The sequence below is a fragment of the Sebastes umbrosus genome, chromosome 22 (assembly GCF_015220745.1).
Source record: "Sebastes umbrosus isolate fSebUmb1 chromosome 22, fSebUmb1.pri, whole genome shotgun sequence".
Classification (NCBI taxonomy): Eukaryota; Metazoa; Chordata; class Actinopteri; order Perciformes; family Sebastidae; genus Sebastes; species Sebastes umbrosus.
In genome coordinates, this window is record NC_051290.1 from 18,378,542 (window position 1) to 18,405,659 (window position 27,118).

Sequence of the window (27,118 nt, forward strand, 5' to 3'; positions counted from 1 at the left end):
ACACCCATTGTAATCCTGCAAGAAACCCACAAGGGCAATTGGCATGGGGCCATTATGGAACCCATGGACAATCCCATATAGGGCCCATTTTTCAGCCCATTTACTACCCACATGGGCCCCACATACAAGTGTTGGCTGGGTAGGAACACTTCAGATACATTAGAAACCCACAATCACAGGAAAATAAAGTTTGAGCTCTGAGAAAATGTCACTGGTGTCCAGGTCAAAGTGACTTAACATGTGTTGCATGGATTTATTCTTGTGGAAAGCAATATAGTGAAGGTTTCTTTTAGGTGTAATAGGCCAATATTGTTTGTATTTTGATACCGTTTGATATCCTAGACATTGCTATCCCCTTAACTTTACCCAGGGCAGATAGTCTAAGTTGCTCTGTATCAGCTAGAGTCTTTCACCAAATACTGAATGTTCTGGAAGCTTTTTTCCAAAACAAAAAGGCATGGTTTGTCTCAGAAGCAAGACAGACAAAAACAAAACACCACAATGACTCACCAGTTGAGGAGTTGGCAGTATTCACTGCAGACATCTTGAGGACGGTGTCTCGGTGTCTCTCCAGGGCCAAACAACTCAGAAACTCTTGACAACTTTAAGTTAAAAACGCACTTTGAGGGGATAAAGTTAATGTTTGTCTTCTTTTGGTTTAGATAATTTCATGTAGTCACTTTCAAACGACAGTTTTTGTTGTCATTGCACTGGTATCGTTTGGTATTCGACGCCCTCGCGGTCCTCAGGTGTTTCCAATTAGCAGGTTTGCCGCTACTGCAGGTGCTAGCCTAAGCTGCGTTCAAGCACTCCTCGTAATGTCCTAACTCACGAGTTTAACATACTACACATGACATCTCCTACACACGGAAAATAAAAAAATTACCACAATATATTGTCTTTGTGACTGTTAAAAAACACAACTTACTCTAATGACTGCTATTACATTTCATTAAACTCACTTCAACCCATGTAACATCTCAAATAACCCATATCACCTGAAGGGTTCCTCTGTAGATCTGTGCTCAGTGCTGCCACCCAGTGGCCAGAAGCTATATTGCAACAACAATGATGACCTGCAAGGCATGATTGACAGCTTCCATCAGTCCTGCATCAGGGCTACTAGAAATGTGATACCTAACCAGTGTATTTTAAATATTGTTTCATATTATTATTTGACTCCAATCTCACCTTTGAAAAGCAGGTCAAGATAGTTGTTCAAGCCTGTTTTCCTCAATTACAAACAATCTCCAAAATAAAATCTTTTCAGTCATTCAGTGATATGGAGAAAGTCATACATACTTTCATTTTTTCCAGACTTGATTACTGTAATTCCTTGTATTCCTGCCTCAGTCAGAAGCAACTTTCACGACTACAACTGGTTCAGAATTCTGCTGCCAGGCTTCTTATTAGCATTAATAAAATGGAGCACATTACACCAATCCTGGCATCATTGCACTGGCTTCCCCTACAATTTAGAATACATTTTAAAATTGTATTACTCACTTTTAAAGCACAACTTGGTCTGACCCCAGAATACATAATGGATCTCTTAACACCCTGTACGTGGTCTGAGATCATCTGATCAGCTACTTCTTGCTGTTCCCAGGTCCAATTTTGTGAAAAGAGGCAATCAGGCTTTTGCTGTCAGGGCTCCCAAACTCTGGAATGCACTTCCTATAGAGATACCATCATCTAAGTCTGTATCCACTTTTAAAAACCTCTGAAAACACATTTTTTTAGGATAGCATTCCTATAAGTAGAAGGGTAAAACTATATGTATGTACACATTCGTTTCTGGACGCATGTGTACATTTATACACATTTATGTATATATACTGTATATTTCTTTTATCAACTTTTCCTACCATTTTACCACTTCTATTATTATTGATATGTTCTGTGATGTTCTGTTTTAGCAGTTACCATATTTTTTACTTTATTTATCTGCTTTTATTGTCTTGTGAAGAACTTTGTAACATCTGTTTTGAGAAGTGCTATATAAATACATTTATTAGTATTATTATTATTATGTACCTGTCCTGCACGTACGTAGCCTACTATAATCTGTTCTGCCATGTTGTTACAGCATCTGCTATGTCTGTCCCTTAATGCCACATCTCATCAATGTTGATAGAAACCACATTGTTAGATGGTTTATGTGGGCTACACTATGTAAGATTTGAAGCTACACAAATGCACACAAACAGGCATAGCATGAAGCAATACAGTTATCCCTGTGATTTGAATGGGAAATTTTGGAGTGGATCCCCACGGAAACTGTTTTTACTGTGCAATTAAAAAAAAAGTTGATTTTTAAAGAGGGAATAGTACAAAAAAACTGAAAAGAAAATAGGAAGTTGGCTTAAAAAAAAGGAGTATGGCGAGAAGAGATGGTGCAGAGTGAGGGCAGGGGGAAATTTAGCAAGAAGGGAAAGACTGAGGTGAGTTGACAGAGTGAGAAATCATATGAGGATGAAGGATGTGAGTGAGCTTGAGGGACAGTTTGTGAGAGAGAGAGAGGAGAAAGGAGAAAACAGAAGTCTGACTCTGACAGTGGAGCACTGAGCTCAGCTGATGGCCCTTAATGAAGTACGGCAGCTGCAGAGGAGGAGCCCGTACTGACAGGCCGTGTCCCACTCTGACGGATGGTGGAGAAGACACACACACCAGAAGACAGCTAAGATTTAAGCATACCAAAACTGTGATAGACGTGCCATGCAGTGAGAAGCAGAGTACTGAATGGCAGAACATTGTCAGGATTCTCTGAATACATTGCATGGTGAGCATTTTTACCTCTTCTTCCTCTGGTGAACATCGGAAGAATTCTCTTCCGGTCTGGGATTGACATTTTTAGAAAAATCATTATTCCTTCCTAATTGTATTTGTGAGTTGTCTTCCTACAAGTGGCAACAAATAGTTTATTTGATGCAGATGAGTGGGGGGGTGGAAATCCATCCTCTACCTGTTTTTCCTAAGTCAATTATGTGGTTGCCATTTTGAGCATAAAAGTATATTTTCTTTCTGCATATTCATGTGTTTTTGAAGAACTTATTTGGGGATTTTTTCCAGCATTGTTGAATAGTCAGTAAAATACTGAAATACCTTGGGTGAATCATCTTCATTATTACTGCTGGAAGATGGAGACATTTTCGTGGGCAATGTGCTAGAGAATGAAAATGTACAAAAGTGGAATAATAATTCTGAAAATACCGTTTTTACAGGCATGAGTTTCCCCAATGTTAAATGAAGTATGCACGCTCCACCTGGATTACATGTTAAAACTAGACCACTTTTGTGCACAAACAAATTCTATAATGAAGACCTAACGATATACAGAGAGACACATTAAATCAACACATGAAGATACATTTGCAGTAAGGGCTTGACAATGAAATAAAGTAAATGTTATAGTGCACATAGTGAATATCTATATCAAGCTGGATCTTTTATTTTGGTTGCAAAGTCCTCTACTTCCCTCTTGAGGATGAAAAAAGTATGTTCGTTTATTTCATGTTTTGAGTCATTAAGATAATAAGATTGGGAGACCTTTTCATTGAGCCTGGGATCATTAACGAGACATTAAAAAACATTTACAAAGTTTCAAAGTCGAAACATCCATATTATTGAATCCATTGGCCGTGCAAATGGCTGTAAAGTTACTCTCTGGAAGGAATACACAATGTGTCAGCATGGCCTAACCGTATAATAACCTCCTATCCTTGGATATTGATCATACTTCAGCATTATTTCATAGCTCATTAGTGTAATGGAAGTATGTTTAATTCACTGTGTTAAATTATTCAATTTGATGGTTTATGTAACTGTTGTAATTCAATTTGATGGTTTATGTAATTGTAGTGAACAGAACTGAAGAAGTTAACTTGGGTTTGACCCATCCTTGATCAAACGTATTAAATATATACCAGTATATAGGCTACACTATTTTAGAGATGCACTAACATGATTCCCTGAAATATGTATATTTAGTTTAAGTATCAAAGTCTTTAACGTTTTCAGGGCCACATTCTAATCCAGTGGTTTATGTGGAATTCATTTAGGAAAAAGAGAACAAGACTCAAATTATCAAGTGATTATGGGAATAAATTAAAAATACAAAAGGTAAGTGAAATGCATTGGCGTGTTCAAACTAGCATGACAGGGCAAAATTCACCAAATGAAATATGACAGCAAAGGACATTAAGGTTTTTGGTCGAAGTCTGAGGTGGCACAATGTATGCGTAGCATAAGAACTGCATAATTTACAGCTTGGGGATTTTTAGTTGGGTAGCCAGTTCTTAATATTAGAAGGTGCATTAATGAAACGTGACAGCAGGTGGCAGCAAATCACTATATTTCCCAGAATGTGTTCAATACAGTGATGTGCATTTTTTGTTTCAGTAAGAACTATTTATCTAGTAAAGACTAAGTTTATCATCAGGACTCTATATTTTTTATAATTTCAAAAATTAGCATACTGTTAAGAGACCAGATTTAAGATTAGCTATATTCTAAACATTGTGCTCTTAAATATAAAATAGCTTGACACACAAATATGGTTAAATAAAATTGTTTATTTAACAATTCTCAATCAATAAAAATAAAATAAAATGTTACAAAAATTCTTTAAAATCAAAGAATTGTACAAATCATGGCTCCAATTTTTCTTGTCATGACATAGAAAAATACAAAAGGCACTGTGCATTAGAGTCTGCTGCATATATAAAACATTTTGAACCAAAAAAGTAGTCCACTATTCAGATTTACAACAAGTTATTATTAATAACCCCCTCTCAAAAAACAAAAAAACAAACGCCTCGTTTATCTTTAGATGACAATTTTACATGTCCATGTCCTACCAGTGCAGACTTGCTGCTAACAGGAGCTATTTTTAAGAAACAGGACCGAAAACTGAATAATTGATTCGGCTAAAGACAAAAAAAAATGAAGCTTATAACTGTAAGGAGTGTGAAAGGGAAAGTAATCGAACAGAATTACAGCGCAAAGACATAAACCACAGTAAAGGATGTGTGAAGGTGTGCACGTGAGGAGATAGGGATGTGCCTTGAGTTACTGTGCTACATACTTTTCTAACAATAAGCAATCAATTTAACATATTCACCCATTACATTATAGTCCCAGGACAGATATTTTGGTATATCACAACTCCTCTGGTTAAAGTTTGACAAAAAAAACAACTATGCATGTTATTTGCAGAGATCTATAAACTCCATGTACCAGCAAGAATCAGAGGTTGTGTGTTTCCCCGCCTTAACAGTCCCACAAAGAGGTCCCATCAGCCAAAAACCTTTGTGGGTGCCCTGGAGCTTCATATTCACACGGATCCTTAGGATCCATTTTTTAAGTCGTGCCAAAAGAGTGCCCAATAGGTTGAATTACTTTCCAAAATCTACAACAACAAAAAAAGTTCTGAATATTACTGGAACCTCGTGTGTTCTCCCACTGAAAGGTTGGTATTATATGTCAAAAAAGAGATAGAACTGGGGCAGAGACCTCATAACACTGACATGGGAGTAGTTAAATAAGCAAATAAAATCATTCCAAAGAGTGAGAGAAAAGTAGAACTGCAAGAAATTGGTTATTTCGTCATGTAAAATAAATCTTTTAATCTCTTGTGTTGTAAAGTGGCTTTTTGTGACACATTCTTTACTCACCTAACCCCTTTGCTTTTGAGCTCCGAAAGTCCAAACATATGTTTTAGGCATGTTTATTACTCTGTACCTTTCTGGTGCTCTTCACTGTGCAAATTTACTATTCATTCAAAGCTTTTAGTCGTTCATACCAAAACAGCAAGATAGCTATTAAGGACACCTGCCATTCTTTTTTTACAATCTCTTTGGCATCCAGTTTCATGTCCAACTTTCTGTTATGACAAGCATATAAGCTAACACACATCCCAGTTAGAAGGAGTCAAACTGTGTAGCAGTCACAGTGCATACTGCAGCAGATCCTTTTGGCATCCAGTCACTGGATCGTACGAGGTCGATTGATGCTTTTGCTAAACTCACAGGAAACCATGCTCATCAAGTCCTTTTGGAGTAATCGGGTTCCACTTCGCAATCGTTTTTGTGGTAGAATAGCCTGCAAGACAAACATTGAATTAATGCAAACATTTACAAAAGAGCTAAAAAATAGCATCATAAGACCATATGGTACCTGATTCTGATCTGCTTTTGGAAAGCTCTGGTGGCTGAACATCTGGTAGAGGGAGCCTCCCTTCGACGTCACTCTCCCCTGATGACGTGTGGTCCTCTGCTTTCACGTAGGAGGGCTTTTTATGGTATTTGGCCCGGTAAGTGTCAGTCATACAGCTATCCACAGAAAAGTAAGTGGTGGGAAGCGCCATATCTGTCAGACCAGGGGAGTCTGTACCGTCATCGTGTCCGGGCTTTGGACTGGGAAACCTTTCTTCGCTCTCGCTGGCCGACAGATCGTTCCTCTCCTGGTCCGATGACCCCGACTTGGAGCTGGCATCCGACGAAAGCCTGTGTTCGGCAGGTGTCGCAATCCACCGGCGGAGGATGTTGTGCGAGAGCGGGGACACGCCATTTTTGGGTTCGTAGCGGGGACTCGACCGCGTTGGCACCTCCGGCGGTGGGGAGTGGATGTCAGACGGGTCAGTGTGACTGTTGCCAAAGGTCTTTGGAGGTAAAGGTGGGGGGTAGTTGTGCGAGAAAGGGTCTGTGTGGGCAACGGTGCCGGTCTCTTCTTGTTCAGAGAAAGGTCCAGCAAGGTCATCTGAGCTGTTCCACTCTGAGCTGCTGGTCTTTGCCAAGTACGGAGGCACGGGGCTCACTGGGCTGCCATCCACGTTTTCCTCTTGTTCGCTGTCCAGACCATTGTTCTTCTCAAAGATCCCGGGAGTGTATCGGAAGGCTCTTCTTCTGTTACAGAGCAAAAACACAAACATCGGTATTTTATTTGCAATTGTGCCAAATCAGCTGACTACTTATGTTTGTTTTAAAATATTTTTTTACCTTTGTATTGCTTGACCAGAGAGGATGTCTGCAGCTTGTAGATCTGGAAATTCTCTTCCTTCTTCTTCACCTAAACAATAATGAAGCCTCGTGTTCATTTTATATCACAACACACTCAATTTGTAAATTCATGGTCATCATTACCAGATGGTCAAAAAATAGAGCTAGGTAACATCTGTCATTGGTTTCTATTTGAACACAGCTACAGTATTATTTTGTCTGTCTCTCTCCAGCAAAGACATGTTATCTAACAGGAGTCATGGTGAGGCCCTTTGCCTGGTGCTGTGAGAGGAAGTATCAAAGCGGCTAGTCTGGCAGAGCGCCCTCAGGCCCCCTGTGTACCACTCTGACTGTCTGATCCAGCCAAAGAACGTGGCCCCTCGAAGGGAATTTGGGTTCATATCCAGGCCCTGTTAGCTCTGAGCTAACAGCACTAATGAAACAATAAGGACCCTGAATGAACTCTTGCAGATTTTAGAAGTTGGAGCAAGCTCAAACTAATGAAAGCAAGGGAAATTTGATCAATCTATTAAGGTCAATCAGGTCATAATATGATGTCAATGAATTATGCTGCAATAATTTTTGAGATAATAGCAGATTTCGCCCATTAGATTAGTGAAAACACATGTTTAGAAACAGGTCCCTAGGTGGGGGCTGGTGTGGAGCTTAGCCAAGTTAGCAGGGTGGGTGTGATTTACAAGGCCTGAGACAGACAACAGCTGACTAACAGGACAAGGAAGAGAGTGAGTGGCTGAGGACCATCTGTGATGTGTCAGCATACCCTCTTTTTCTCCCCCTGTGCTCTCTCAAAGCATTAGTGGCTAAATCCTTTGTGCTGGCATGCAATTACGCCAGGGTCAGACTCCAGACTCCAGATCCCCTCCACAACACTATTGCATTTTTAAGCCGCTAAGTCCATGTGGCAATTCACAATTTGATGACGCTGATCTGCAATGTTGGCAAGCAACTGCGACAATATCATTCTCAAAAACAACACAAAAAAAAAAAAACGGATGCAGTTTACAATGCTTTCTCTCCAAAATCCCTTCATCTTTACGGTCACATGCACTGTTGCCAAAGAGAAAGCTTGAAGGAGAAAGCAGCTGGGTAACTAAAGAGCAAGGTTGCCTGTCCGTTATGGTTGAAATCAAAAGAATTTTCAGATATCAAATAATCGCTATGATTCCATCCAAATTTAAATCAATTCTTCAGGTTCAGGGTCTGGCTAATCTCCAGAAAACATTCATTTCAGTGGAATTTTGGGATGACTGCCGGGGCTGCGGACGCCAGCAAAACAGATGTACTCAAGGTGTCCTGCTGTTTACATGGCCTACTGCACTTGCCTGGGAAGCCGTCCATGTACTGTGATTGCATGGATTAGGCTGAGGTTCAGTGGCATTCAGTGTACTAAACTAAACTGCACCAAGTGGTGTGCAACAAAATGTTCCCTGACATTCCCATGTTAACTGGAAAGCATAAAGTCAAGTTGCTAAATAGGATAAAAAAAGAAAGTGAAGCTGTCTTATATGCATACATGTTGAAATGTGTGAGCTATCAGTGGCTGACATATTAAAGGGACCGTTTGTAAGAATCAGAAATGCTTGCTAACAGCGACACCTGTGGCCGTTAAGTCAACAAAAGTCAGCGTCGGGCTCGCGCTTGCTCGCTCTAAATAGACATGAACGAGCATCGCTCAAAACAGCGAGGCGACACACGTCAGCTAAAACCACAATATCACTCTATATTTCACCTGCTTGGCAGTAATGTTAGCTGACCAGACGGAGGTCTCTCCATGAATCACTGCTGATCCTAGTGTTGACTTTTCCTGCCTCAGCCTCCCGACCGCGGTCGGAGGGAACAGGGGAGACACCGGAGTTTTGGTCGGAGACGATAACGTTTCTAGCTGCGGAGCCCCGTCACTTCACAAGACACGGGAAACCTCTGTTGGTCTGGAGGAGCTGCAGCATTTATTTCTGCACGAATGTCCACTGAACATTCACTAGATATTCTCAGAGCGCGGCGTGTGAGTGAAGGCAGGCAGGCAGGCAGAGGAGCAGAGTACAGCAGAGACTCCAGCCCTGGAGACCAAAGCTACGGTCTCCCCCACGTCCTCCGACCGCGGCAAACACTGTTTTGCAAGACAGGCTTCACTAGATATAACTTTGCGGTTTTGGTGCTTCCGTGTAGTTGGTGTTGGAGTCTTGTCTGAACAGCGTAGCCACACGCGAGCACGCATGGGACGACCCGGATTGATTTATACGTGTAAGAAGTTACAAACAGTCCCTTTAAGAGCCATGCTGTGTTTGCTACTATATATTCACTTTTAAACTCTTTTGAGGATAAAGATACTCTCTTCATGTAAATCACTCCCAGACCGGAGGGATAACTTCAAGAGATGCACCTGTTTGCAGCCTGCTGTTATCCACTAAAAGTTATTCAGGACATTTAACTGAGGGGGAACAGAGGAGTGATCTGACATCATTTCAATTATACCAACTGCCAGAGTGTGAAACCCCCAGAGGAAATAGAAAATGTGCCTCCATACAGACCATGAAAGGAAAACCCAAACTAGGTTTGGAGAAATTGTACATGCAAAAATTCCTGACAGCCCTTTGAAGTTTTGTTGACGCGACAAAAAAAAAAACTCTACACGTTTCAGTTCTAAGGCTGTCAAGTTGAGATTTGTAGTTCTGTGCGCTCTGCTGTCAGGAGTACTTAAAATTCTTGAACATCAATCAGACTCGCGCTGCATATTTGCAGTTCAGCTTTTCATTAAGACCTGAACTATGTGGGGAGGGAAAATGAACCCTGGAAAAAATCAACAATTTTATCTGTCAGTGGCCAGAACTCCAAAAAGTCATCACTCTTTCTTAAAAATCATTTGGAATAATTGTTTTTGTGTCTTTTGATATGGTACTCAAACCATGGCATTAACACATTACAGCAAACATGCTAACTCATGGACACACATTCACTGCAGAAGATGTATGCAAACAAACACAATGGACAACAAATCCATTGAATCGGATTTATCTTTGTCTGAACTTTGCGTCACGAGAGTGCCACCGGAGCCAATCAGTACAAAATTGAGAAAAGGTGTGATTTACTGTCAAGATAGCAGGTTGAACTGCGCTCATCCCCTGACAGCCGTGACCTTTCACGCTGTTATGGCCATTTTAGTATAATGTAGCTCAATGAGATGTATTCACAACAAGGGCATTAAGAAGGGCCCAGACCTAGACTTTAGGTCCCTCCCTTGATGCAACGATCGAGCATGAGATTGATCGCCTGTGGTCAAAATGTCAACTGAACTCCTCCTCACAACTGCCCGCCCACACATGGGTGCTTTTAGAAAGGATTTTGGACTTTAATGGACGACTGGAATCTGCTCAGCCTTCTCTGAAACTGCAGCTCAGGCCAGACTACCGCCGCTGAACTCCGGCCAAATTGCCTTAGGACACATTAACTGCAGATTGTCAATACAATTTGCAGACAGCAGGGCGTAAATATCCCAAACTGATTTTAAAAAGGCTCCTGAGGAATAGAACTCAAAAGGAGATTTTTAGCCAAGTTTAGGTTTAAGAATTAACAATTCAGCATTACACGACAAATGAATCAAGACTGACTCAAGATACAGCCGTAGATACTTTTAAAATAAATCAAATAAAAACAAGTATTCTCAAATCTTACTAATCAAAAGAGGAGGCAAGTAACTGAACCTGGTTCAGTGTGTGATCAGTAGACGGTCATATCTCCTTAAAGGCACTAGGGGGCAAACAGCCTGAGTGTGTAAATAAAACCTTTTCATACAACACATTCTACATACACCTTTGTACAAAATGTAGGTTTTCTGCAATCAATTATGAACACAGATTTTATCAGAAAAAGACTCGCCTTAATGGTGATAATTTCAGGGGACACCCTTCAGAGTAATGTAGAAAATAAACAACAAAATAAAACAAAAGGGATATTGCAGCAGTGAATAAATAACCGTGCCTGCCACTGAAGTGTTTGTGTCTTTGCCAGGGATCCTTTCACATGAACCACTCTGCATGTGCAGATGCTCACAGGCAAACGACAAGACCAGCGTTCAACACTGCATTTCTGCTCGTTTTCCCCAACTCACCGCACTTGTGTAAAAGCTATTTTCAACTCTGAATAAAACTCAAGGCAGATCAAATTATAGCTGCTGTTCCTATGCTGCGTTTCAGAACTCTTTGGGACCTTGAAATAACTGCAGTGCTACTAAATGGCATTTTCATTGCCTCGTGTTTGAATACCACCTTCTGACAGGCCCAGTCATGGCATTTTCTGCCCGGCTGGGCACAGCTGGGTGGCCCCTACAAGCTCACTCATCTTCCCCTCTTATTCGGGATTAACTCAGCGTATTCCTGTTGAGGGAATTAGTGTGGCATTCTTCAAGATATTTGTTCATTTAAAAAGATATTTTTTCCTTTTTCTCTGTGCTGATACTGTGTATTGCAAGCAAGCATGTGCTAGATAAAGAATGTGAAGGGTGTCCAGGCGACAAACCCCCCCTAGTGCTATTCATGACATCTAATCTCCCTCCATCCTGTCTGGAAGATAAAAATAACATTATTGCAACTGTGCAACATGACTCATATTTGAGGCTCATCGTATTTTATTTTTTACAGACTTTTCTTTAACAATAGTTGTGTCCAAACTGATCTCCAACCCCACAATTTATATCCCCATGAATCTAACATTCACTGCAGTTAACAAAGTCCATGAGTTTCTTTTTCCACCCTTTCCTATTTTACCTTTTATAACAAGTGAGGACGGACAGAAGACCTGATACAAACCAGGATTTTTAATTCTGTCAATAATGTTGAAAGCGTTCACTTCGCATTGCAGGAGACAACCAAATTCATTTGAAAAAAAGCCAGTTCTTTACCAGTTTTCTACTTGGGTTGATTTTTCCTTTAAGACCATGTACATTTCTCTGCGTGTTGCATAACATAAACTTTACTCAGGAAAAAAAGGTCAAGGCTAGTCAGTGAGAAACCAGAGCACACTTATTTCCATACAGTATCCCCTCAATCAGGCTATGACCTTACACTACTGGTGGAACAATAAATCAAGGAAATTGCTTAGTACTATCTTAATGTTTCAGATCCTTACAACACACGGAAGTCTACTGGGCAGAGGAAATTTCTTTAATGTCAGGGCCAAACCTTTGTGAAAGACTGACTTTAATTTGTGGCTTATTTCCACAGTGTAACACACAGAGAAGCTATATTTCTTCTGGATTTGTGTAATGTGTAAATTACAAAATAATGGTCAGAGAATTGACATTTTCCTGGTTTTGCTTTAATGAAACCTACCAAATATATAGAATAAGATAAAACTTTGCTAAAACTAAGTTTTTTGTGTGCAGAAATATGAAATTATGCCAAGTGTGAGAGAGCTACTTACCAGTGGAAAATGGAGAGTGCAATATGTCAGCCTTCAAATCATCACTTCGTCTCTGAGGGAAGTGATCCCTAAAATACAAAATAAATTAAATTATTCATGCATTGAGGATTGCCACAAAATATGACTTTCACCAACCACTTTAAAGAAATATACAGATCTATGCAGCAGGAAAGAGGAAATTCTTTTTTAAATGTTTTTTTTTCCCTTTGTTGTTTCTGATGTTTACTGTGGGGCATGTGCGGTTTCCTTTTTGTAAGTGTTATGCTTTGTATCTGCTGTTAAATGTATAATAAACCTAGTGAAATCTGGTGGGGAAAAAAGGTACAAAAGTCATGCCATAATACCAAAATACAATTACTAATTTTATACATTTTCAGTGACCTCAGGCTTTAACCCAGTCCCAGAACATTGTAACCATATGTTGAAGAATAGATAATCAAAGGAGCACTTTACCAATTTACTGTCAAGAGATAGGCTTGAATAATTCACTAGTGGCTGAGGAAGTCAGCTATCTGCTGCCTCTCCCCACTAAGTACAGGAGTTGTCAGCTAGTTGGGATCATTATCTCCAAACAAGACCTGAACTACAAAGCCAACAAATGACAGCCCAACATAATAAGGCTGGCACATCTGCCTTGTGTGCATTTATGTTAAATGGGTCTCGCTATTCTTAGAACAGTTTGTTTGTAATGTTTAATCATTTAAAGATGGCAGCACTTTTGAGACTCAAATCCTTAAATGAGTAGGGCATGGGATGACAAAGCAGCATTCTGACACAAAAATTGTGTAAGAGACATTTTTGCGATGATTTTGTGTACTTGGCTGATAAAAAAAAGAGATGTCAGACAGCCTCTGTTTTACCTTGTGAGATGCAGCTCCGGCATGGTCCGCAAGTCCTTGGAAGAAAGGTTCTCTACCACAGGTGAGTCCAGATTTGCTGAGCCGTTGCTTAGCCTGTCACTACTTTCATACCCAGATTCAGTCCGCTGGATCTTCCAGTTGTCACTCCGCACTTTTAGAGTTGCTGAGCCCTTTGACCTGTCCTTGTCACTGTAGCCGCCCCGGCTATCTGAGTCCAGCGAGCTTCGGCTACCACCTGTTTCATGCCTCTGCTCATCCTCATAGATGGTCATTAGGCTCTTGGGTTTGCGTTCTTCTCTGCCTCCCCACGTAAAATCTCTGTCTCGCTCTCGGTCACGTGTAGGCGACTGACTACTTGGTCTTCTCCGGGGACTGTGCTGCCTTCGCTCCTGACTTGCCGAGTTACCACCACTTAAAACACTGTCCACATTTAGCGCCTCGCGCATGGGTTTCCAGGGGCGGCTGGGCCTGCTGCGGCCGTTCCCTCCACTTCCAGGGCGCTCTCTGGAGTCTTGGCTGCTGTCGGTATCATATCCGTTGGAGACTTGGTCTAATCTCCGACTGTGATGAACACTACTGATACTGGGCACATTGGGCAACGCTTGGACCCTCGAGTGAGAGCGAGCGGGCTCGTGCGAGGACCGTCCTCCAAGGTGAGGCGTTCGCTCGGTCCGTGTGGGACCTTTTCCTTGGCTGCTGTACAGACGAGTTTCCAGGTGCTGTTTGAAGCCATTCTCTGGAGGGGAGACGGAGCGGGAGTAGGTCCTGTCCTGACCTGGATCTGGTTTTAAACAAAGGAAGTTTCATGAGAGCTTGAACTATGAGAACAGCAAAACACATTCTAAATAGATGTTTTAAATCAATGATTCAAGAATATAACGCTTGATTATATTTTTTATAATTTCTATTTAAATATATATAAATTATATACCAGGTGAGCTACCGCAGAGCACTTGATGAAATTTTATATTTATAAATATGTTAACCAACAAATCTATTGAGACAGTAAAACTGTTACTTATATACTTTTCTCACTTTCAAACTGCTAAAATTCCTAGCTAAAATACAAAAATGAATGCCACAAATGTGGTATCAAGGGGGAAATCATTTTATCTGATTGTCAAACATTTCCTGCTGCACCTGATGCCAAAAGAGTGTCATGAATAACGTTGCCAAGACCCAAAAATTGACTTTCACTGACACCTCGACACAAAGCTGTGCTAAAAAGCTCAGTCTAGGTTGGACAGAATGTTAGGAAAGAACATGACGACAACAGGGTTACTGACATTTATGCGTGCCGACGACAAGAAGGTGTGAATTACAGCCAACAGGAGTCAGTTTTCTTCTTTGTGCACACAGAGCCAGCTCACGTACGGCATTCATGCAGATACACATGATGGCACTTTGGTGTTGGGTGTATTTTTGTGTGTATATGCATTACACGCGTGTTTTCCAAATGCACAAGTGACACGTCTGCACATGATAGTGTGTTACGGATGTGCGTCTGCTATTCCAAGGACACTTCCAGCCATAACAGCCACTTTCAAAATATATGGACAGACTTCCTTCCTGGACACACACACCCTTATATATCTACACTGCAGTGACATTTCTGATTTCAATTGTCTGCGTGAGTTTTGTTTTAATCTTCTAAATGAAATGAAAAATATAATTCTATTTAATTTTGCATGAAAAATGTGGTGTTATAGTTTTATTATGCGAGTTCATCTATCCAATACATTTTCATAGCGTAAAGCTGACAGGATTCGTGATCTAAATGACCTGGAAAATGTGATCTGCGGTAACGTCATGTTTGAGGGTACAAAAAGTGAATTTAATACAACATATAACTGTCAGTCCTTGGAAAGCCCTCAAGAGATACAGTGCCCACTGCTTTAGATTTTGCTGACTACGTACCAGAGTTAAATCACTTCAAACATTGCTCTCTACGTTGTTGCTCGTATATATGATACCGGTGTGTTTTAAAGAGTTTCTGCAGTGTTGTCAAACGTACACAAGGCTGTGGATCCTTTTGGAAGAATGGTAACATGTCTAAATCAATACAGCCCAAAATCATTCATAAATACCCTGGGGTTATCCCACAGTCCAATATGAGCTGCAAAGTTGCTTAAGCTTTTCTTGGAGGAGACTTTTTAGCAAAGTGCAAGCCTGGGCATGAGCCCCGCTGCTGTAAATTTATACTACTTACATTAACTGTATTGTCACCTCCAGCCTCGCCATACATCACGGCAATGGCGCTAGCCTCCTTTAGCCGACTGCATTCAATCATAATGGGACGTGAGCTCGCTGCTAACACAGTAGCCTGCTGTTGACATGGTGGATTTGGGAGCGTGTTACAATTGTGCTCCGTAATCCCTTCACTGATACTTAATTGAAAGCATGTACTAAAAGAGTATTAAAAGGAGTGGACCAATCAGCCTACTGATTAGAACCAACACACAACTTGTGAGGTAAAAGGGACATAGGGAAATAGTGGCAGGAATATGATTTGTTTTTTTTATCGTAAAATTCAACCTCTAATTAAATCACACAGTATTAGATCTACTTTAAAGTGTATGTTTGTAAATGTTTATGGAGACCACAGAGAGGGGAACCAATGGCTCTGAATATGAGAGAGTGGGATGAAGGCAGGCTCCAACCGACGTCAGCACTTAATCCCCTCTCTGACACATTGCTCCCGAACCGACGGTTACGTAACGGCTGGGGAAGTGGAAGGCTAGCCTTTTGTATCTGACCATTCTCATGTGTATGTTTATGTGTTGTATTGTCCACATCTACACATCCACACACTATCTGCGACCAACCTCTGTGGCGTGACTCTGGCCTCCGTTGACCGCTCCTATCAGGCTCTCTTCTGGCTGGATGCATCCCACGCACCTCTCCTGCTCTGTGGGCAACTTCTCGAGAAATGTCCCTGAGGCGACCCTTGGGATCGCTGGGGCCACTTTTCACTGCAAAACAAAAAAGATGCCAGGTATTACCATGAGGAATGTGGTACAATTTCATTAATGGAGGGATAGGGGAGCTATAACCAGTATGTATTAATGCTAAATATGTATATTTTTTTCAATCTAAGTTGAACCTCCGCTGAATCAGGTGGGGATTTCCACCACTGCAGACACCATTAAAATTATTTTTATCTCATATAGATATCTATTGTCACTACATCCTTTTCCTTGTCACTGGTTTCCATCTCTTAGTCCCCAGCACCCCCAAGGCACTGAGCAGCTGCGGAGTGTGTAGACGGAGGAAAACTTTACAGCACATCATTGTGCCGATGTATAAGGTACATTGTCTGCTACATGAGGGGAAACACAGCAGGGTGGAAACATGTCAATGCAGAGGCTTCACTGCTCCGTCTCTGGCAGATTTTCACTTGGAAACGTAATGATTAGTCAGGGCCCTGGAAAACATGATCATACTGTGGTTCTGTTGGCTGTCTGAGATTTCAACTCTGTGAAGAGAACATGATGTTTAATACCAGGTGTTTTTGAGGCTATATTTTTGGGACTCCATATGCTCTTCAGCACCAAAAAAAAGAAGCTTTCAGAGTTAAATAATTTGACTGCGGTGCTTCTGAAAGCTCTGAGTGACTACTGGCATGTTATTGTGCTGACTGCAACCTTCCCTCCCTACACCAAATCTTTAGCAAAAAGCTTTCAAGTGAAGGGAAACACAGAGAACTCAAGGACCTTCACAATTTTCCACGGCAACATAATAACAATGGAACAAGGGCTGCACAATTTGAGGAAAAAATGTGATATGCGATAACGTTGTTGAATGTAGCGATAACTATATTACTTGCGATAAACAGCTATTATAAGTGTACTCAGTTCTGCCTTTCTGCTTTCAGTATACTGAATGAAATAGGATAAATTGCCTGTTGAATCAAAGATAATGATTTAACAACATTTTAAAGTGCAGTTTTCTACGGATCAAGTCAAGTATTGAAGTCTTTTGCGATGTGTTTATTGTGCAAAGTTGACATTGCGATGATGATAAAAAAACGATTTATTGTGCAGCCCTAAATGGAACATGCAAGAATATCAAAAGAGATGCAATTTCCCTCATTTCATCCGCTCCTACAATGTTGTTTCATCGTCTTTCCAGTAAGGCCATTTACTTATCTTAACTAATCTCTTCTTCTCAATTTACACTCTCCTCCCTACTTGCACTTAAGTTTGTGCAGAATTGGCAGCTCTTTGTGACCTCTTTCCTCAACGAGGGTCCCTAATCCCCTCTGTATTACTAACATGCCAGATTTAGTTTTACAGCGAAGACATTTAATTATCTCTTCCTCTGGTTGCTATGCCAAATCTGTGCTTGTCATCACTCTCTGTGGACAAAAATATTTATAAATTCTTTCAAGGCTAAAAACCACGCACACATGTCTTTTTTGAATGTTTTTTACTCTTGATCCCTGCAAAATTTCAACAAGCACAGATTGTGTGTTTAAACCATAGTTTTGTTTAGACTGACACATGTTTGTAATGTTGGAAGAAGAAGAAAAAAAACATGACTTGTTAAAATGGAAACTTATGCAGTGTGTTCCTCCACATTTTGGGTTACAAATCTCTCTCTCTGAACATATTCAGTTTTTCCATATTTCCTCTCTTACCTGGTCCCCGTCCTCCACTGGTCTGACCGCTGCCCCTGCTGAAGGTCGAAGAAGTCTTCTGTATGAAAGAGCTTTGGCCCAACAGAGCGTTCAGATTCTCCCTGGTGAGGTCCAGCTTCTTGGGGGTTATAACTGGAGACTCAAGGTCTGCGGAGGAGGAAAAAAAGGAAACACAAACATTTAAAAATGTCAAGCTAAGATCATATATGCAGGATTGTCCAACAAAAACACAACACATCTTGTTAATCAAGTTTTATGATAAAACATAAATTTGATTTCAACAAATGCACAGACTGCACCTGAAACTAAGAAACAGACTTTAAATTACAAAATCCACACAAAAGTCTCCTTGGTTTTTGCAGGATCATCCAGTTTGGTCCGGCGCCCTGTCAGCTCTGATGGGCAGTGAGCGGCTGCCACAGCCTGGACCTGGGGCACGGCCAGCATGGAGAGTTGGAGGAGGATCTTTAAAGGGGATAAAAACCTCCCCGACCAAACAAATCCAGGGACATATAATCCAAACAGCAGAGATGTCATCAACAAATTTTCATTACAGCCTGCAAGGGCAACTAATATGATCTGGGATTTTACACATCCTAAAAGAGTTGTTTTTTGTTTGCTGATGTTTCTCTGAATTTGATTTCCATTTAAAATTATTTGTATATGAGGGGAATTTTTATTTACGGATCATTAAAAGGAGACATATTATGTTCAATTTCAGGTTAATATTTTGGGTTTCTACTAGAACATGTTTACATGCATTAATGTTCAAAAAAAACATTATTTTTCCCATACTGTCTGTCTGAATATACCTGTATTCACCCTCTGTCTGAAATGCTCCGTTTTAGCGCCTGTCTAATTTTCTATTAATTAATCTATCGACTTTTTACAGTCGTTAGATGAGTAGATTAATCTTTCAAAAGAGTATCAAAATATGCTCCCTATATTCTTACAGTATGCTTACCCCTGTTTGTAATCAAAATCATTAGACTCTTTTTGACAAGGCAGCATAAACGGCTCTGTGTCAATGCAGCGCGGGCAGTAACCTACATGCAGATGAACGGCATCCGGACTACCTCCATGCCAAAACCACGGAGGGAGACTGGGTACTGCCTGCGCTGCAGTGACACAGAGGCGGTTGAAAATTTCCCTTCCAACACTAATTCAATGGAATGTCTAAGGTAGCAGGCAGACAACTTTATGGCTTTGAGTGTATTTAGCAGCTGCAAGGACAAAAAATAATAATAAAAAAAAAGAAATAATGCTGACGATTCATCGATAACAGCCCTAGCCTGTCTGAAACGCTGAGTTTTAGCGCCTGTTTCTTTAAGCCTCGCCCAGTTTGCTCTGATTGGCTTGCAAGAAAAATATGATGCAACCCTGCAAAGTTAGTTCTCAAGCCGTGGGCGATATATTCTAATGAGCCGGCATGTGACATAGGAAGGGGAGCCAAATCTGAATGGTTTGTTGAATCACATGTTTTTTTATCCAGGCAGCCCACAAAAAACTGACTGGGTTGTCTTATTTCACAGTTTGTGGGTTGGTAGACACTCCAGATATCCAAATGTATGTGCACAAGCACTTAAAGAGGGAGTTTTTCATAATATGTCCCCTTTAAATGTGTGCTGATGGAGTAAGAGCACTACTTAAATAAACCACCAACCTTGCAAGAATTTGACTTTACGTAAAAACATCTTTTCAAATTCCCACCTACCTGTAAAATTACATTTGTTCTTAGTCAAACACTTAACTCCAACTGTGTGCTCAGAGGCAAATGGGTTTTTCATTTATTTCCTCCACATCCTGCAATATTCTTACAACTATAAATACAAAAAAAAAAGAGGTAGCTGCATGCCTCAGCTTCATATTAATGGGTGTTTCACAGTATGGCACTATAATGAAATAGGTCACTTGGGATGGGCTTATGGTTAGTGAAAGCAAAGAAAAACACGTAACACTCAACAGCAATAATAACAAAGATAAATGCCTCTCAAAGGAATTTGATGTTGTCAATTCCATAAAAGGACACTAAATCAACACCTCATTGTACCCAATGTAATATAACTATGTTTTCAACAGAATCTCTACAGTGATTAAGTTAATAATATAATTATAAATGTTAATAATGATGAGGACTTCTTTATTAGGCTCCTTATTCTAGTAAAAGTTGACAAAGTCAAAATAGTACATGTAAACAAATGCAGAACCAAGACGGATTTTCTGAACAGGTCATACCTTGCACGTCTCCATTGACGGAGGTCTTGTAGTGAGCCTGGCTGCTGTTTTGTCTTGAGGCATCATCTGCGGTGATGGCACTCCCGTCGGGGTTGGCGTAAAAGAGGAGGAGAGGCTGGAAATGACCTTTGATACATTTGCTGACCACATCTTTCCACCTTGAACCGATCTACAGCAAAAGACAAAGGAAAGGTGGTCAGTGCATCTGAACATGCAGATTTAAGCTTCCCATTCATATTATAAACCTGCTAAACCTTATCCAACTCTCTCAACAATGCCCAACACACATTGCTCCTAGCCAGAGTTGAATGACAAACCTTAAACCTTTGCAGGCAAAACAAGCTCTCAAGCACATCATCTTCAGCAACTGAACCAAACCAATTTAACATTATTCAACCGTTTAAAACAAGTCAGGAAGAAAGCAATGTTATGTTATGTCATCCAACCTGCATGTGCTACCTTGTGATGTTTCCACAACCTAACCGAAAGCAGCCTATTAAAAATACTGTCGTCCATAAACTAATGTTAATATGATCACCGAACATAACTTAGTCCTTTCAGATGGCAATGTTATGCATTTTGGGGAGCTCTGATAGATAACCTAGTAGTAGTAGGATCTGACAGCTTTGATAAAATCCACTGGCAAACGTTAAAACAAAACCTCACCTTTATTGTGCATAGTCTAATTTGTGAGTGAATATATCACGCTGAGGCCAAATTGCACAATCACATTAGCTAAGCTGTGTAAGGTGCGTGTCTCGCCACAAAGGCACCACAAAGGCAGGCTGCGGGCTAACAGATGCTTGTGTGCTCCTTAATTAAGCAAATGACGGTGGTGGAAGAAGGGGGGAGGAGGAGAGATGAGGTAAAGAAGAACTAATGCAAAGCAAAACAAAGGAATGTTGCAGAGGTGGATATAAATAAAAAAGAAAACCAATGTGGATGTGAATGCTTAGCAGTCTCATACTCCTACCATGTTCTGTACTGTGTAAGACAATATAAATCAGCTATGCTGAGGGCACCATGAGGCTGTAATGATCTTTGCACCTACTTGTCTGAATGTTGTATTGGCTACATAAATATGTGGCTAAGACGCAACCTCTAAGCCATATCATTACCTACCATTTAATACTGATGCATTGTAAATGATAACAAGAACAAGAAAAAAAAAGTACACCACCAGCTATTCAGAATGGAGAGTTATCGAAGACCACAGTATAGGTACAAGTACTGTAACTCACAATTCTGCTGCTATATTCAAGTTACTGTATTTCATCTGTATTTTATCATCCTCATTAAACCAAGAATGCTTGATGCACTGGAAAAGCAACGATCAGGCTACACTACAGTAGTCATTTAGCGGCTGGGACTTGGGGAGTCACAGAAATGCTGGCAAGTTTCGACCCAGGTATGGACTTGGCAGGCGCCGAGCACTGTAGCTCCTCCATCTCAGTCGGAGGGGGGGGGCTGCACACACAGCACAAGCTGCTGATGGATTGACACGGAGCCAGCCAGCCGCTGCACCACAGTCCCCGAGAAAATTGCGAGGATGTGAAACAAAAGGCATGCTCACATGTGCACACCATGAAAATGAAGCCAATATTTAGAAAAAGAGGAGGAAATGGATGAAAGGATTCACAGCCTATGTAGTGTACACACACACACACACAACCACAAGTAACATCACACAGACACACAAATAAAACCTCTTTCTCACACACGGACAGCAGACACACCTACACCATGCAACTCAGCATTCCCAATGACCCTTCAACTTTAACCAGTGAAGGGATCCCTAAAATAATCTTTACCGGTTAAGCTTCACTTCACTACTGCAGTACTTTGTGATGACAGAGTTGGGGAACTGCAGTAGAAGTGGGGGGTGGGGGTTGGGGGGGTTCGCTGACTCTTCAGTGCCATAAAGGCTCATCAACCCAGAGGCTCATGAAGGGCAATCGATGTGGCCCTTATTGGGCGATAAAGAGACTTGGTGATGGAGATAGGAGACTGAACATTGCTACTCTTTGCTGCTGCTTGTAAAAAAACAAACAAACATGTTTTATCAACTCAGAATAGCACCTTTATGTGAATAGAGATTTCCATATTTTGAAGTGGTCCATTTGTACACTAATAACATGTGAAAACTAAACTGAAAACAAAAATGAAAAAAAATATTTGTTACAAGAGGCAACATAAATCAGATATAGCCTGATGGCTAATAGGGATGTCACGAGAATCCAAAGTTCTGAAAACGTAACAGTAACGTTACTCGTTGTATCGGTCAGGGCTCGAGACTAACGGTGTCTCGTTGTCCTGTGGACGATAAAAACTTTCTCTGATAATGCTACATTGTGAACAACAAATCTGTGTTGAAATTGCCAGGACAAGAGCTGGTAACGTTAGCTGTTAGCAGCCGGTGACCAGCACAGTCCTGCTTGGCTAAATAACGGAGCTAACAGCTAATGTTAACAGAGGTTGCATCGCGTGACCTTATAATGCATTCAAGCTCTATTCAGAAAAAAATTAGTACTGGGCGAACATTATCATGATGTGTTCAAATGTAATCTTGTAAAATTAAGGTTTTGGCAAGAAACTTGGGGCGGATCATCAGGGATTAAGAATAAATTCGCAATAAAACAGTACGCAAATGGTAATTAAGGACTGTATGTTGAAGCGCATGGGATTTACTGTTTTGTTTTTTTACCGTGGTATTGAATGGGGTATCGAGAATCGTGGAATTTCATTGGTACTGACTATTAAATTTCTGGTATCGTAACATTCCTAATGGCTAACTCTTGAATTTAAAGTACACTCCTTTATAAAAACATGAAAATAATGCTTTTCATGTGTGTGCTGTTAATAGCTCTATGTTATCATAATCATTGTGTTGCTGTGTATGCATTATCAATTATATTTACGATTAATTAATCATTTTTCAAGTCTGTAAAATGTGAGAAAATGGTAAAAAATTGCTTATATTGTCTGACCCACAGCCCAAAATAATGAAAACAAATATTCAATTTACAATCATAGAAAACAAAGAAAAGCAGCAAATCCCCATATTTAAAGAAGCTGGAACCAGTGAATGTATGTCATTGAATGATTTAAATAATGAATTCATCACCAAAATCGTTGTTTAATGAATTTTCTTTTCGTAAATTGACAAATAATTTAAGAACTAGGGTGCACGGTCTCACCTCTTTCACTGTAGCATCATCAAAGAAGACCCATTTGGCCGACTTGGTGTGGAAGGCGAAGGCACAGTAGTGGCGGCTGGAGTAGCAGATCATTGCCACGAGCAGCAGCTCTCCCTTTTTGGCATGCTCATCTGTCACCCTGTAGAAGAGCTGTGTCCACACACACACACACACACAGTATATAAATATATAAATATATACACCAATTACTCATCGGCATCAACGCTACAGTAAGCGGGCAGGCAAGTGAGTGATGTTGATAGCTAGCGGAATCAGTTATCCATCTGTTAAAAGATTAAGGTCTGAGGGAATGAACCGGCATTGATTTGACAATCAGTACGAATAAGTGCTGGTTTAAATCAGCGCCTTCATAGCACTTGATATCAAGACTAATTCTACAGTGGTCCACAGTATTCTTATTGATGGCTTAAATACTAATATACAGTGGCATTTAACAGTTTCATGAATAATATAAAAATATCAGCAAGAAAAAAGAATTCATTTTAAAAATGAACTAAAAAGGGTGCAGTATTTAGCAGACATATGGAGAAAGTGTCAGTGCAACAGTCACAGACACTTCTCTGTCTCCCTCTCACTCTCTCAAACAATAGATTTCAAAGCAAATGATGGGGGAGGAGGGCTCCCGTTAACACTCAATAAAGTCACATGAAACGCTCCTTAATGAATTAAGGCCTTTGTGGCACACTAGTGGGAGGGGGGGGGGGGGGTCTGATAAATTCTTCTGTTGGTATGCTTTGGAGCTGTCAAACAAACGGTCTGAATACTTCAATGAAGAAGTTATGTAATGTGTGGTGCGTATGAGCATTGTACTGATCTGAATACACTGATTGATTTCTTTGCTTGTGAAGCTTATCCAACACTCACTGTGAACAGGTTACTGAGGATATTTAATAAGTATTGTGCCAATTTTTTTTAATATACATATTTCATGTGAACACTGCAGACAATCAAACCATATTCATGTGTGAGAAGATGCAATTTTATGGAGAGAAAAGGAGTAACACCTGCCCACATTTGTGCATACTTATGATCAAGAAGGTGTGAATATAAACACTGCAACAAAAGTACTCTTGATACACATTTTTTTTTCCCCCCATCTCAGTGACTTCTATTCAGCCCACATGTTCCCTCCGACAGGCATGCACACACATGCTCAGGAAAACACAGAAATGAGGGGAGGGGCTTTCTGACAAGCTGACCAAGGCCAGCAGGGGCTTTTTGATCAGTGGCGCTGGCCAACTGGGCATTGGGCGTTGACTGCTTACGCAACGGGCCCGACTTACAGAGAAATAAATCCCCACTTTATTTCCCACATATGTTCGATTGCACCAAAATAAACTGACCCTAAAACAGAAAAAAAAAATGAAATGGCAGCTGTGTGAATTAACAAAAAACTAAAAAATACTGACAAACTGAACCATGTCTGGAGAGTTATTTTCTATCCTGTTGGATAGTTAATTACTTTCATCTGAAAAGGTCAATGAAATGTTCTAGCTGTATGTCATTTTCATCAGGGTTTCCGCCAGTGTGCTACAAGACCGGCGGCCTCCCAGGCCTAAGTTGACTCCCCGCCGAGCCTAAACATCGGGGAATTATGTATTTTTAAGATGTAGAACTAAAATGTGCAATAATTATTATAATTATTATTATTATTATAGGTTGTGTTAGGGAGTGCCGGTGTGCGGTCTAGAGGGAGAGACAGAGAGAGAGAGAGAGCATGTGTTTGTGTGACATACTGCGAGTATGAAGTTAACAGTAATGTTACAGCTGTGAACGTAGCAGTGCAGTGTGCACAGTTTAGACTGTCGCTGAATAAATGCTTCAACTCCCAAACCAAGTTCCTGTGTGTTGCTTGTGACCTGCTGATTAACGTGAACTGGTTAGAGACAACTTCGGGTCAGACTCGCTCACTTAAGGTGGGCTGACCTTTAAGGTGGACCAGCTTCACGCTGCAACAGAAAAAGCGTAAGATATATTAGGGCTGACCCGAATGCGTCGAAGCTTCAACCGTTGCCATGGTAATCAACCTACGAATCAGTATTCGATTGCTTTGCTTTTTTTCTATTATTTTATATATAAATTATGTAATATTAATGTGTAAATCCCCAAATACCCCATGAAATAAGGAAAAATCCCATAAAATTATTAATTATTCATATTCAATATTAATTATTATCAGTTATTCTCAGACGGTTATCGTTTGTTGTGTGTAGAGGTGCATGTGTGTACAGTAGTGTGGCAGCGGCACTGAAACAGGGGAGATGGAGACAGACAGACGGAAGCACATATCAGCCTGCAGCACCACGCTACCAAGCTTCGAATACCTTCGAATATTTCTCACCAAAGCTTTGAAACCCAAACAATTGTGTTTGGGACAGCCCTAATATACATTGGTTAGTAGACTCACCGCAGAAAGACTGAGATTAGGCCCAAGTGAGCGGATAACATCTTCTGTGAGGTCTGACTGGTCAGAGTCCCAGACGAAGCCTATGGTAACTATCTCTGGGGAGTTCATGAGGACCCGTCTGATCTTAATCCTCTGGCCACAGTTACTCTGGAGAAGAGGGACAATGACACAGAAAAAAAATTACAGTTTTAACCAAAAGTAACCCAATTATCAAGCACAAAATTAAATCAGAAACAAAATATTTGAGAATACATTCCCAAAGAAACTATATTTAACAAATAACAAAGAAAACTAACCGCTCTTGTTAAAACACTTTGCATAAGCCACTTACTGGACAGTTGCGAAGGTCCCCTATCGTACTCGCTGCTTGTAACAGTTCCCCAAATGACTCGTCTCTGCGCTGAAGCGTCTGTTGACTGAGAAAGATGAGACGCATTGTCAGCAGAAGCACGGGAAAAGAACAAGCGAGTAAGAGGAAGGGAGACAGAGACAAATAAAGATTAAGGCATGTGGAGAGAAAAAAAACTGTTGTGTGTGAAATTTAAGAAGTTATTGCCCTGTGACAAATGTGCAGAGAGAGACACATGAAAAGCGAAAACAGAGTGGAGCCGGACAGATGAGAAAGTTTCATATTGCCTGAGCCTTACCAGAGTGCGGTGGTGGAGACATAATGCACCAGCTCTGTAAACGGCAGTGGGTCGGAGGATGCCCCACAGCTGCGGCACACAGACTGCAGAGTGGAGAGAGTCGGAGATCAAGAGGGTGATACAAAAAAAGTTACAAACAAAGGATACACAGGTGTGATCTCAGCACGCATTTCTGCTCTCAAGGACTAATTTTCAAGTCAGCATGTAATTTTCCAAAAGAGTGAGATCAGAAATAATTACAGTAAGAAAAAAACAATAAAAAAAAAACTGTCTAGATTATGACTCCTCTTGCTGTTTTCCTTGTGATCAGTTCTAAACTGCCGGCTCTGTAGTATCCAACTCAAATGACTGACATTATCAGGCATCCAATTTAATATATGCAGTTATCAATCTCCCTCTGACCAAGGCAATCCTCATTTAGGCCTTGCCAGATTGGGTGGCCTGAAGTCGAGGTGGAACAAAATCCACTGACTGTGCCCCTAAGGGATTTAGACCAAAGGCGTATTATCTGTTTGATTCTGAGATAGAACTGGTTCGGGACAGGGACTGAGTCAGTGATGGGCATCGCAGCCACAGGGAAGGGTGGTGTTGTGCTGGAATTTATGTGTACACCATCTGTGATTTATCTGGTGCTCCTGCTGCTGCTGCACTGTGGAATCTGACCAGAAACACCCTCCT

General features: G+C 40.7%; 1 protein-coding gene across 3 annotated transcripts in view; it reads right to left on the reverse strand.

Moving 5' to 3' along the window:
* Nucleotides 1-4,554: 4,554 nt before the first annotated feature.
* Nucleotides 4,555-27,118, reverse strand: part of LOC119481721 (inactive ubiquitin carboxyl-terminal hydrolase 53) — a 38,228-nt gene continuing 15,664 nt past the window's right edge. For all 3 annotated transcript variants that reach the window (XM_037758868.1, XM_037758870.1, XM_037758869.1), the window contains exons 6-17: nucleotides 26,441-26,523; nucleotides 26,125-26,209; nucleotides 25,794-25,940; nucleotides 23,366-23,515; nucleotides 20,169-20,337; nucleotides 17,934-18,080; nucleotides 16,120-16,266; nucleotides 13,295-14,075; nucleotides 12,435-12,502; nucleotides 6,999-7,068; nucleotides 6,178-6,905; nucleotides 4,555-6,102 (exon numbers count right to left, since the gene is read on the reverse strand). In XM_037758868.1, coding sequence (XP_037614796.1) covers nucleotides 6,026-6,102; nucleotides 6,178-6,905; nucleotides 6,999-7,068; nucleotides 12,435-12,502; nucleotides 13,295-14,075; nucleotides 16,120-16,266; nucleotides 17,934-18,080; nucleotides 20,169-20,337; nucleotides 23,366-23,515; nucleotides 25,794-25,940; nucleotides 26,125-26,209; nucleotides 26,441-26,523 — 2,652 coding nt within the window. In that variant the 3' untranslated portion in view covers nucleotides 4,555-6,025. The remainder of the gene's footprint in view (nucleotides 6,103-6,177; nucleotides 6,906-6,998; nucleotides 7,069-12,434; nucleotides 12,503-13,294; nucleotides 14,076-16,119; nucleotides 16,267-17,933; nucleotides 18,081-20,168; nucleotides 20,338-23,365; nucleotides 23,516-25,793; nucleotides 25,941-26,124; nucleotides 26,210-26,440; nucleotides 26,524-27,118) is intronic.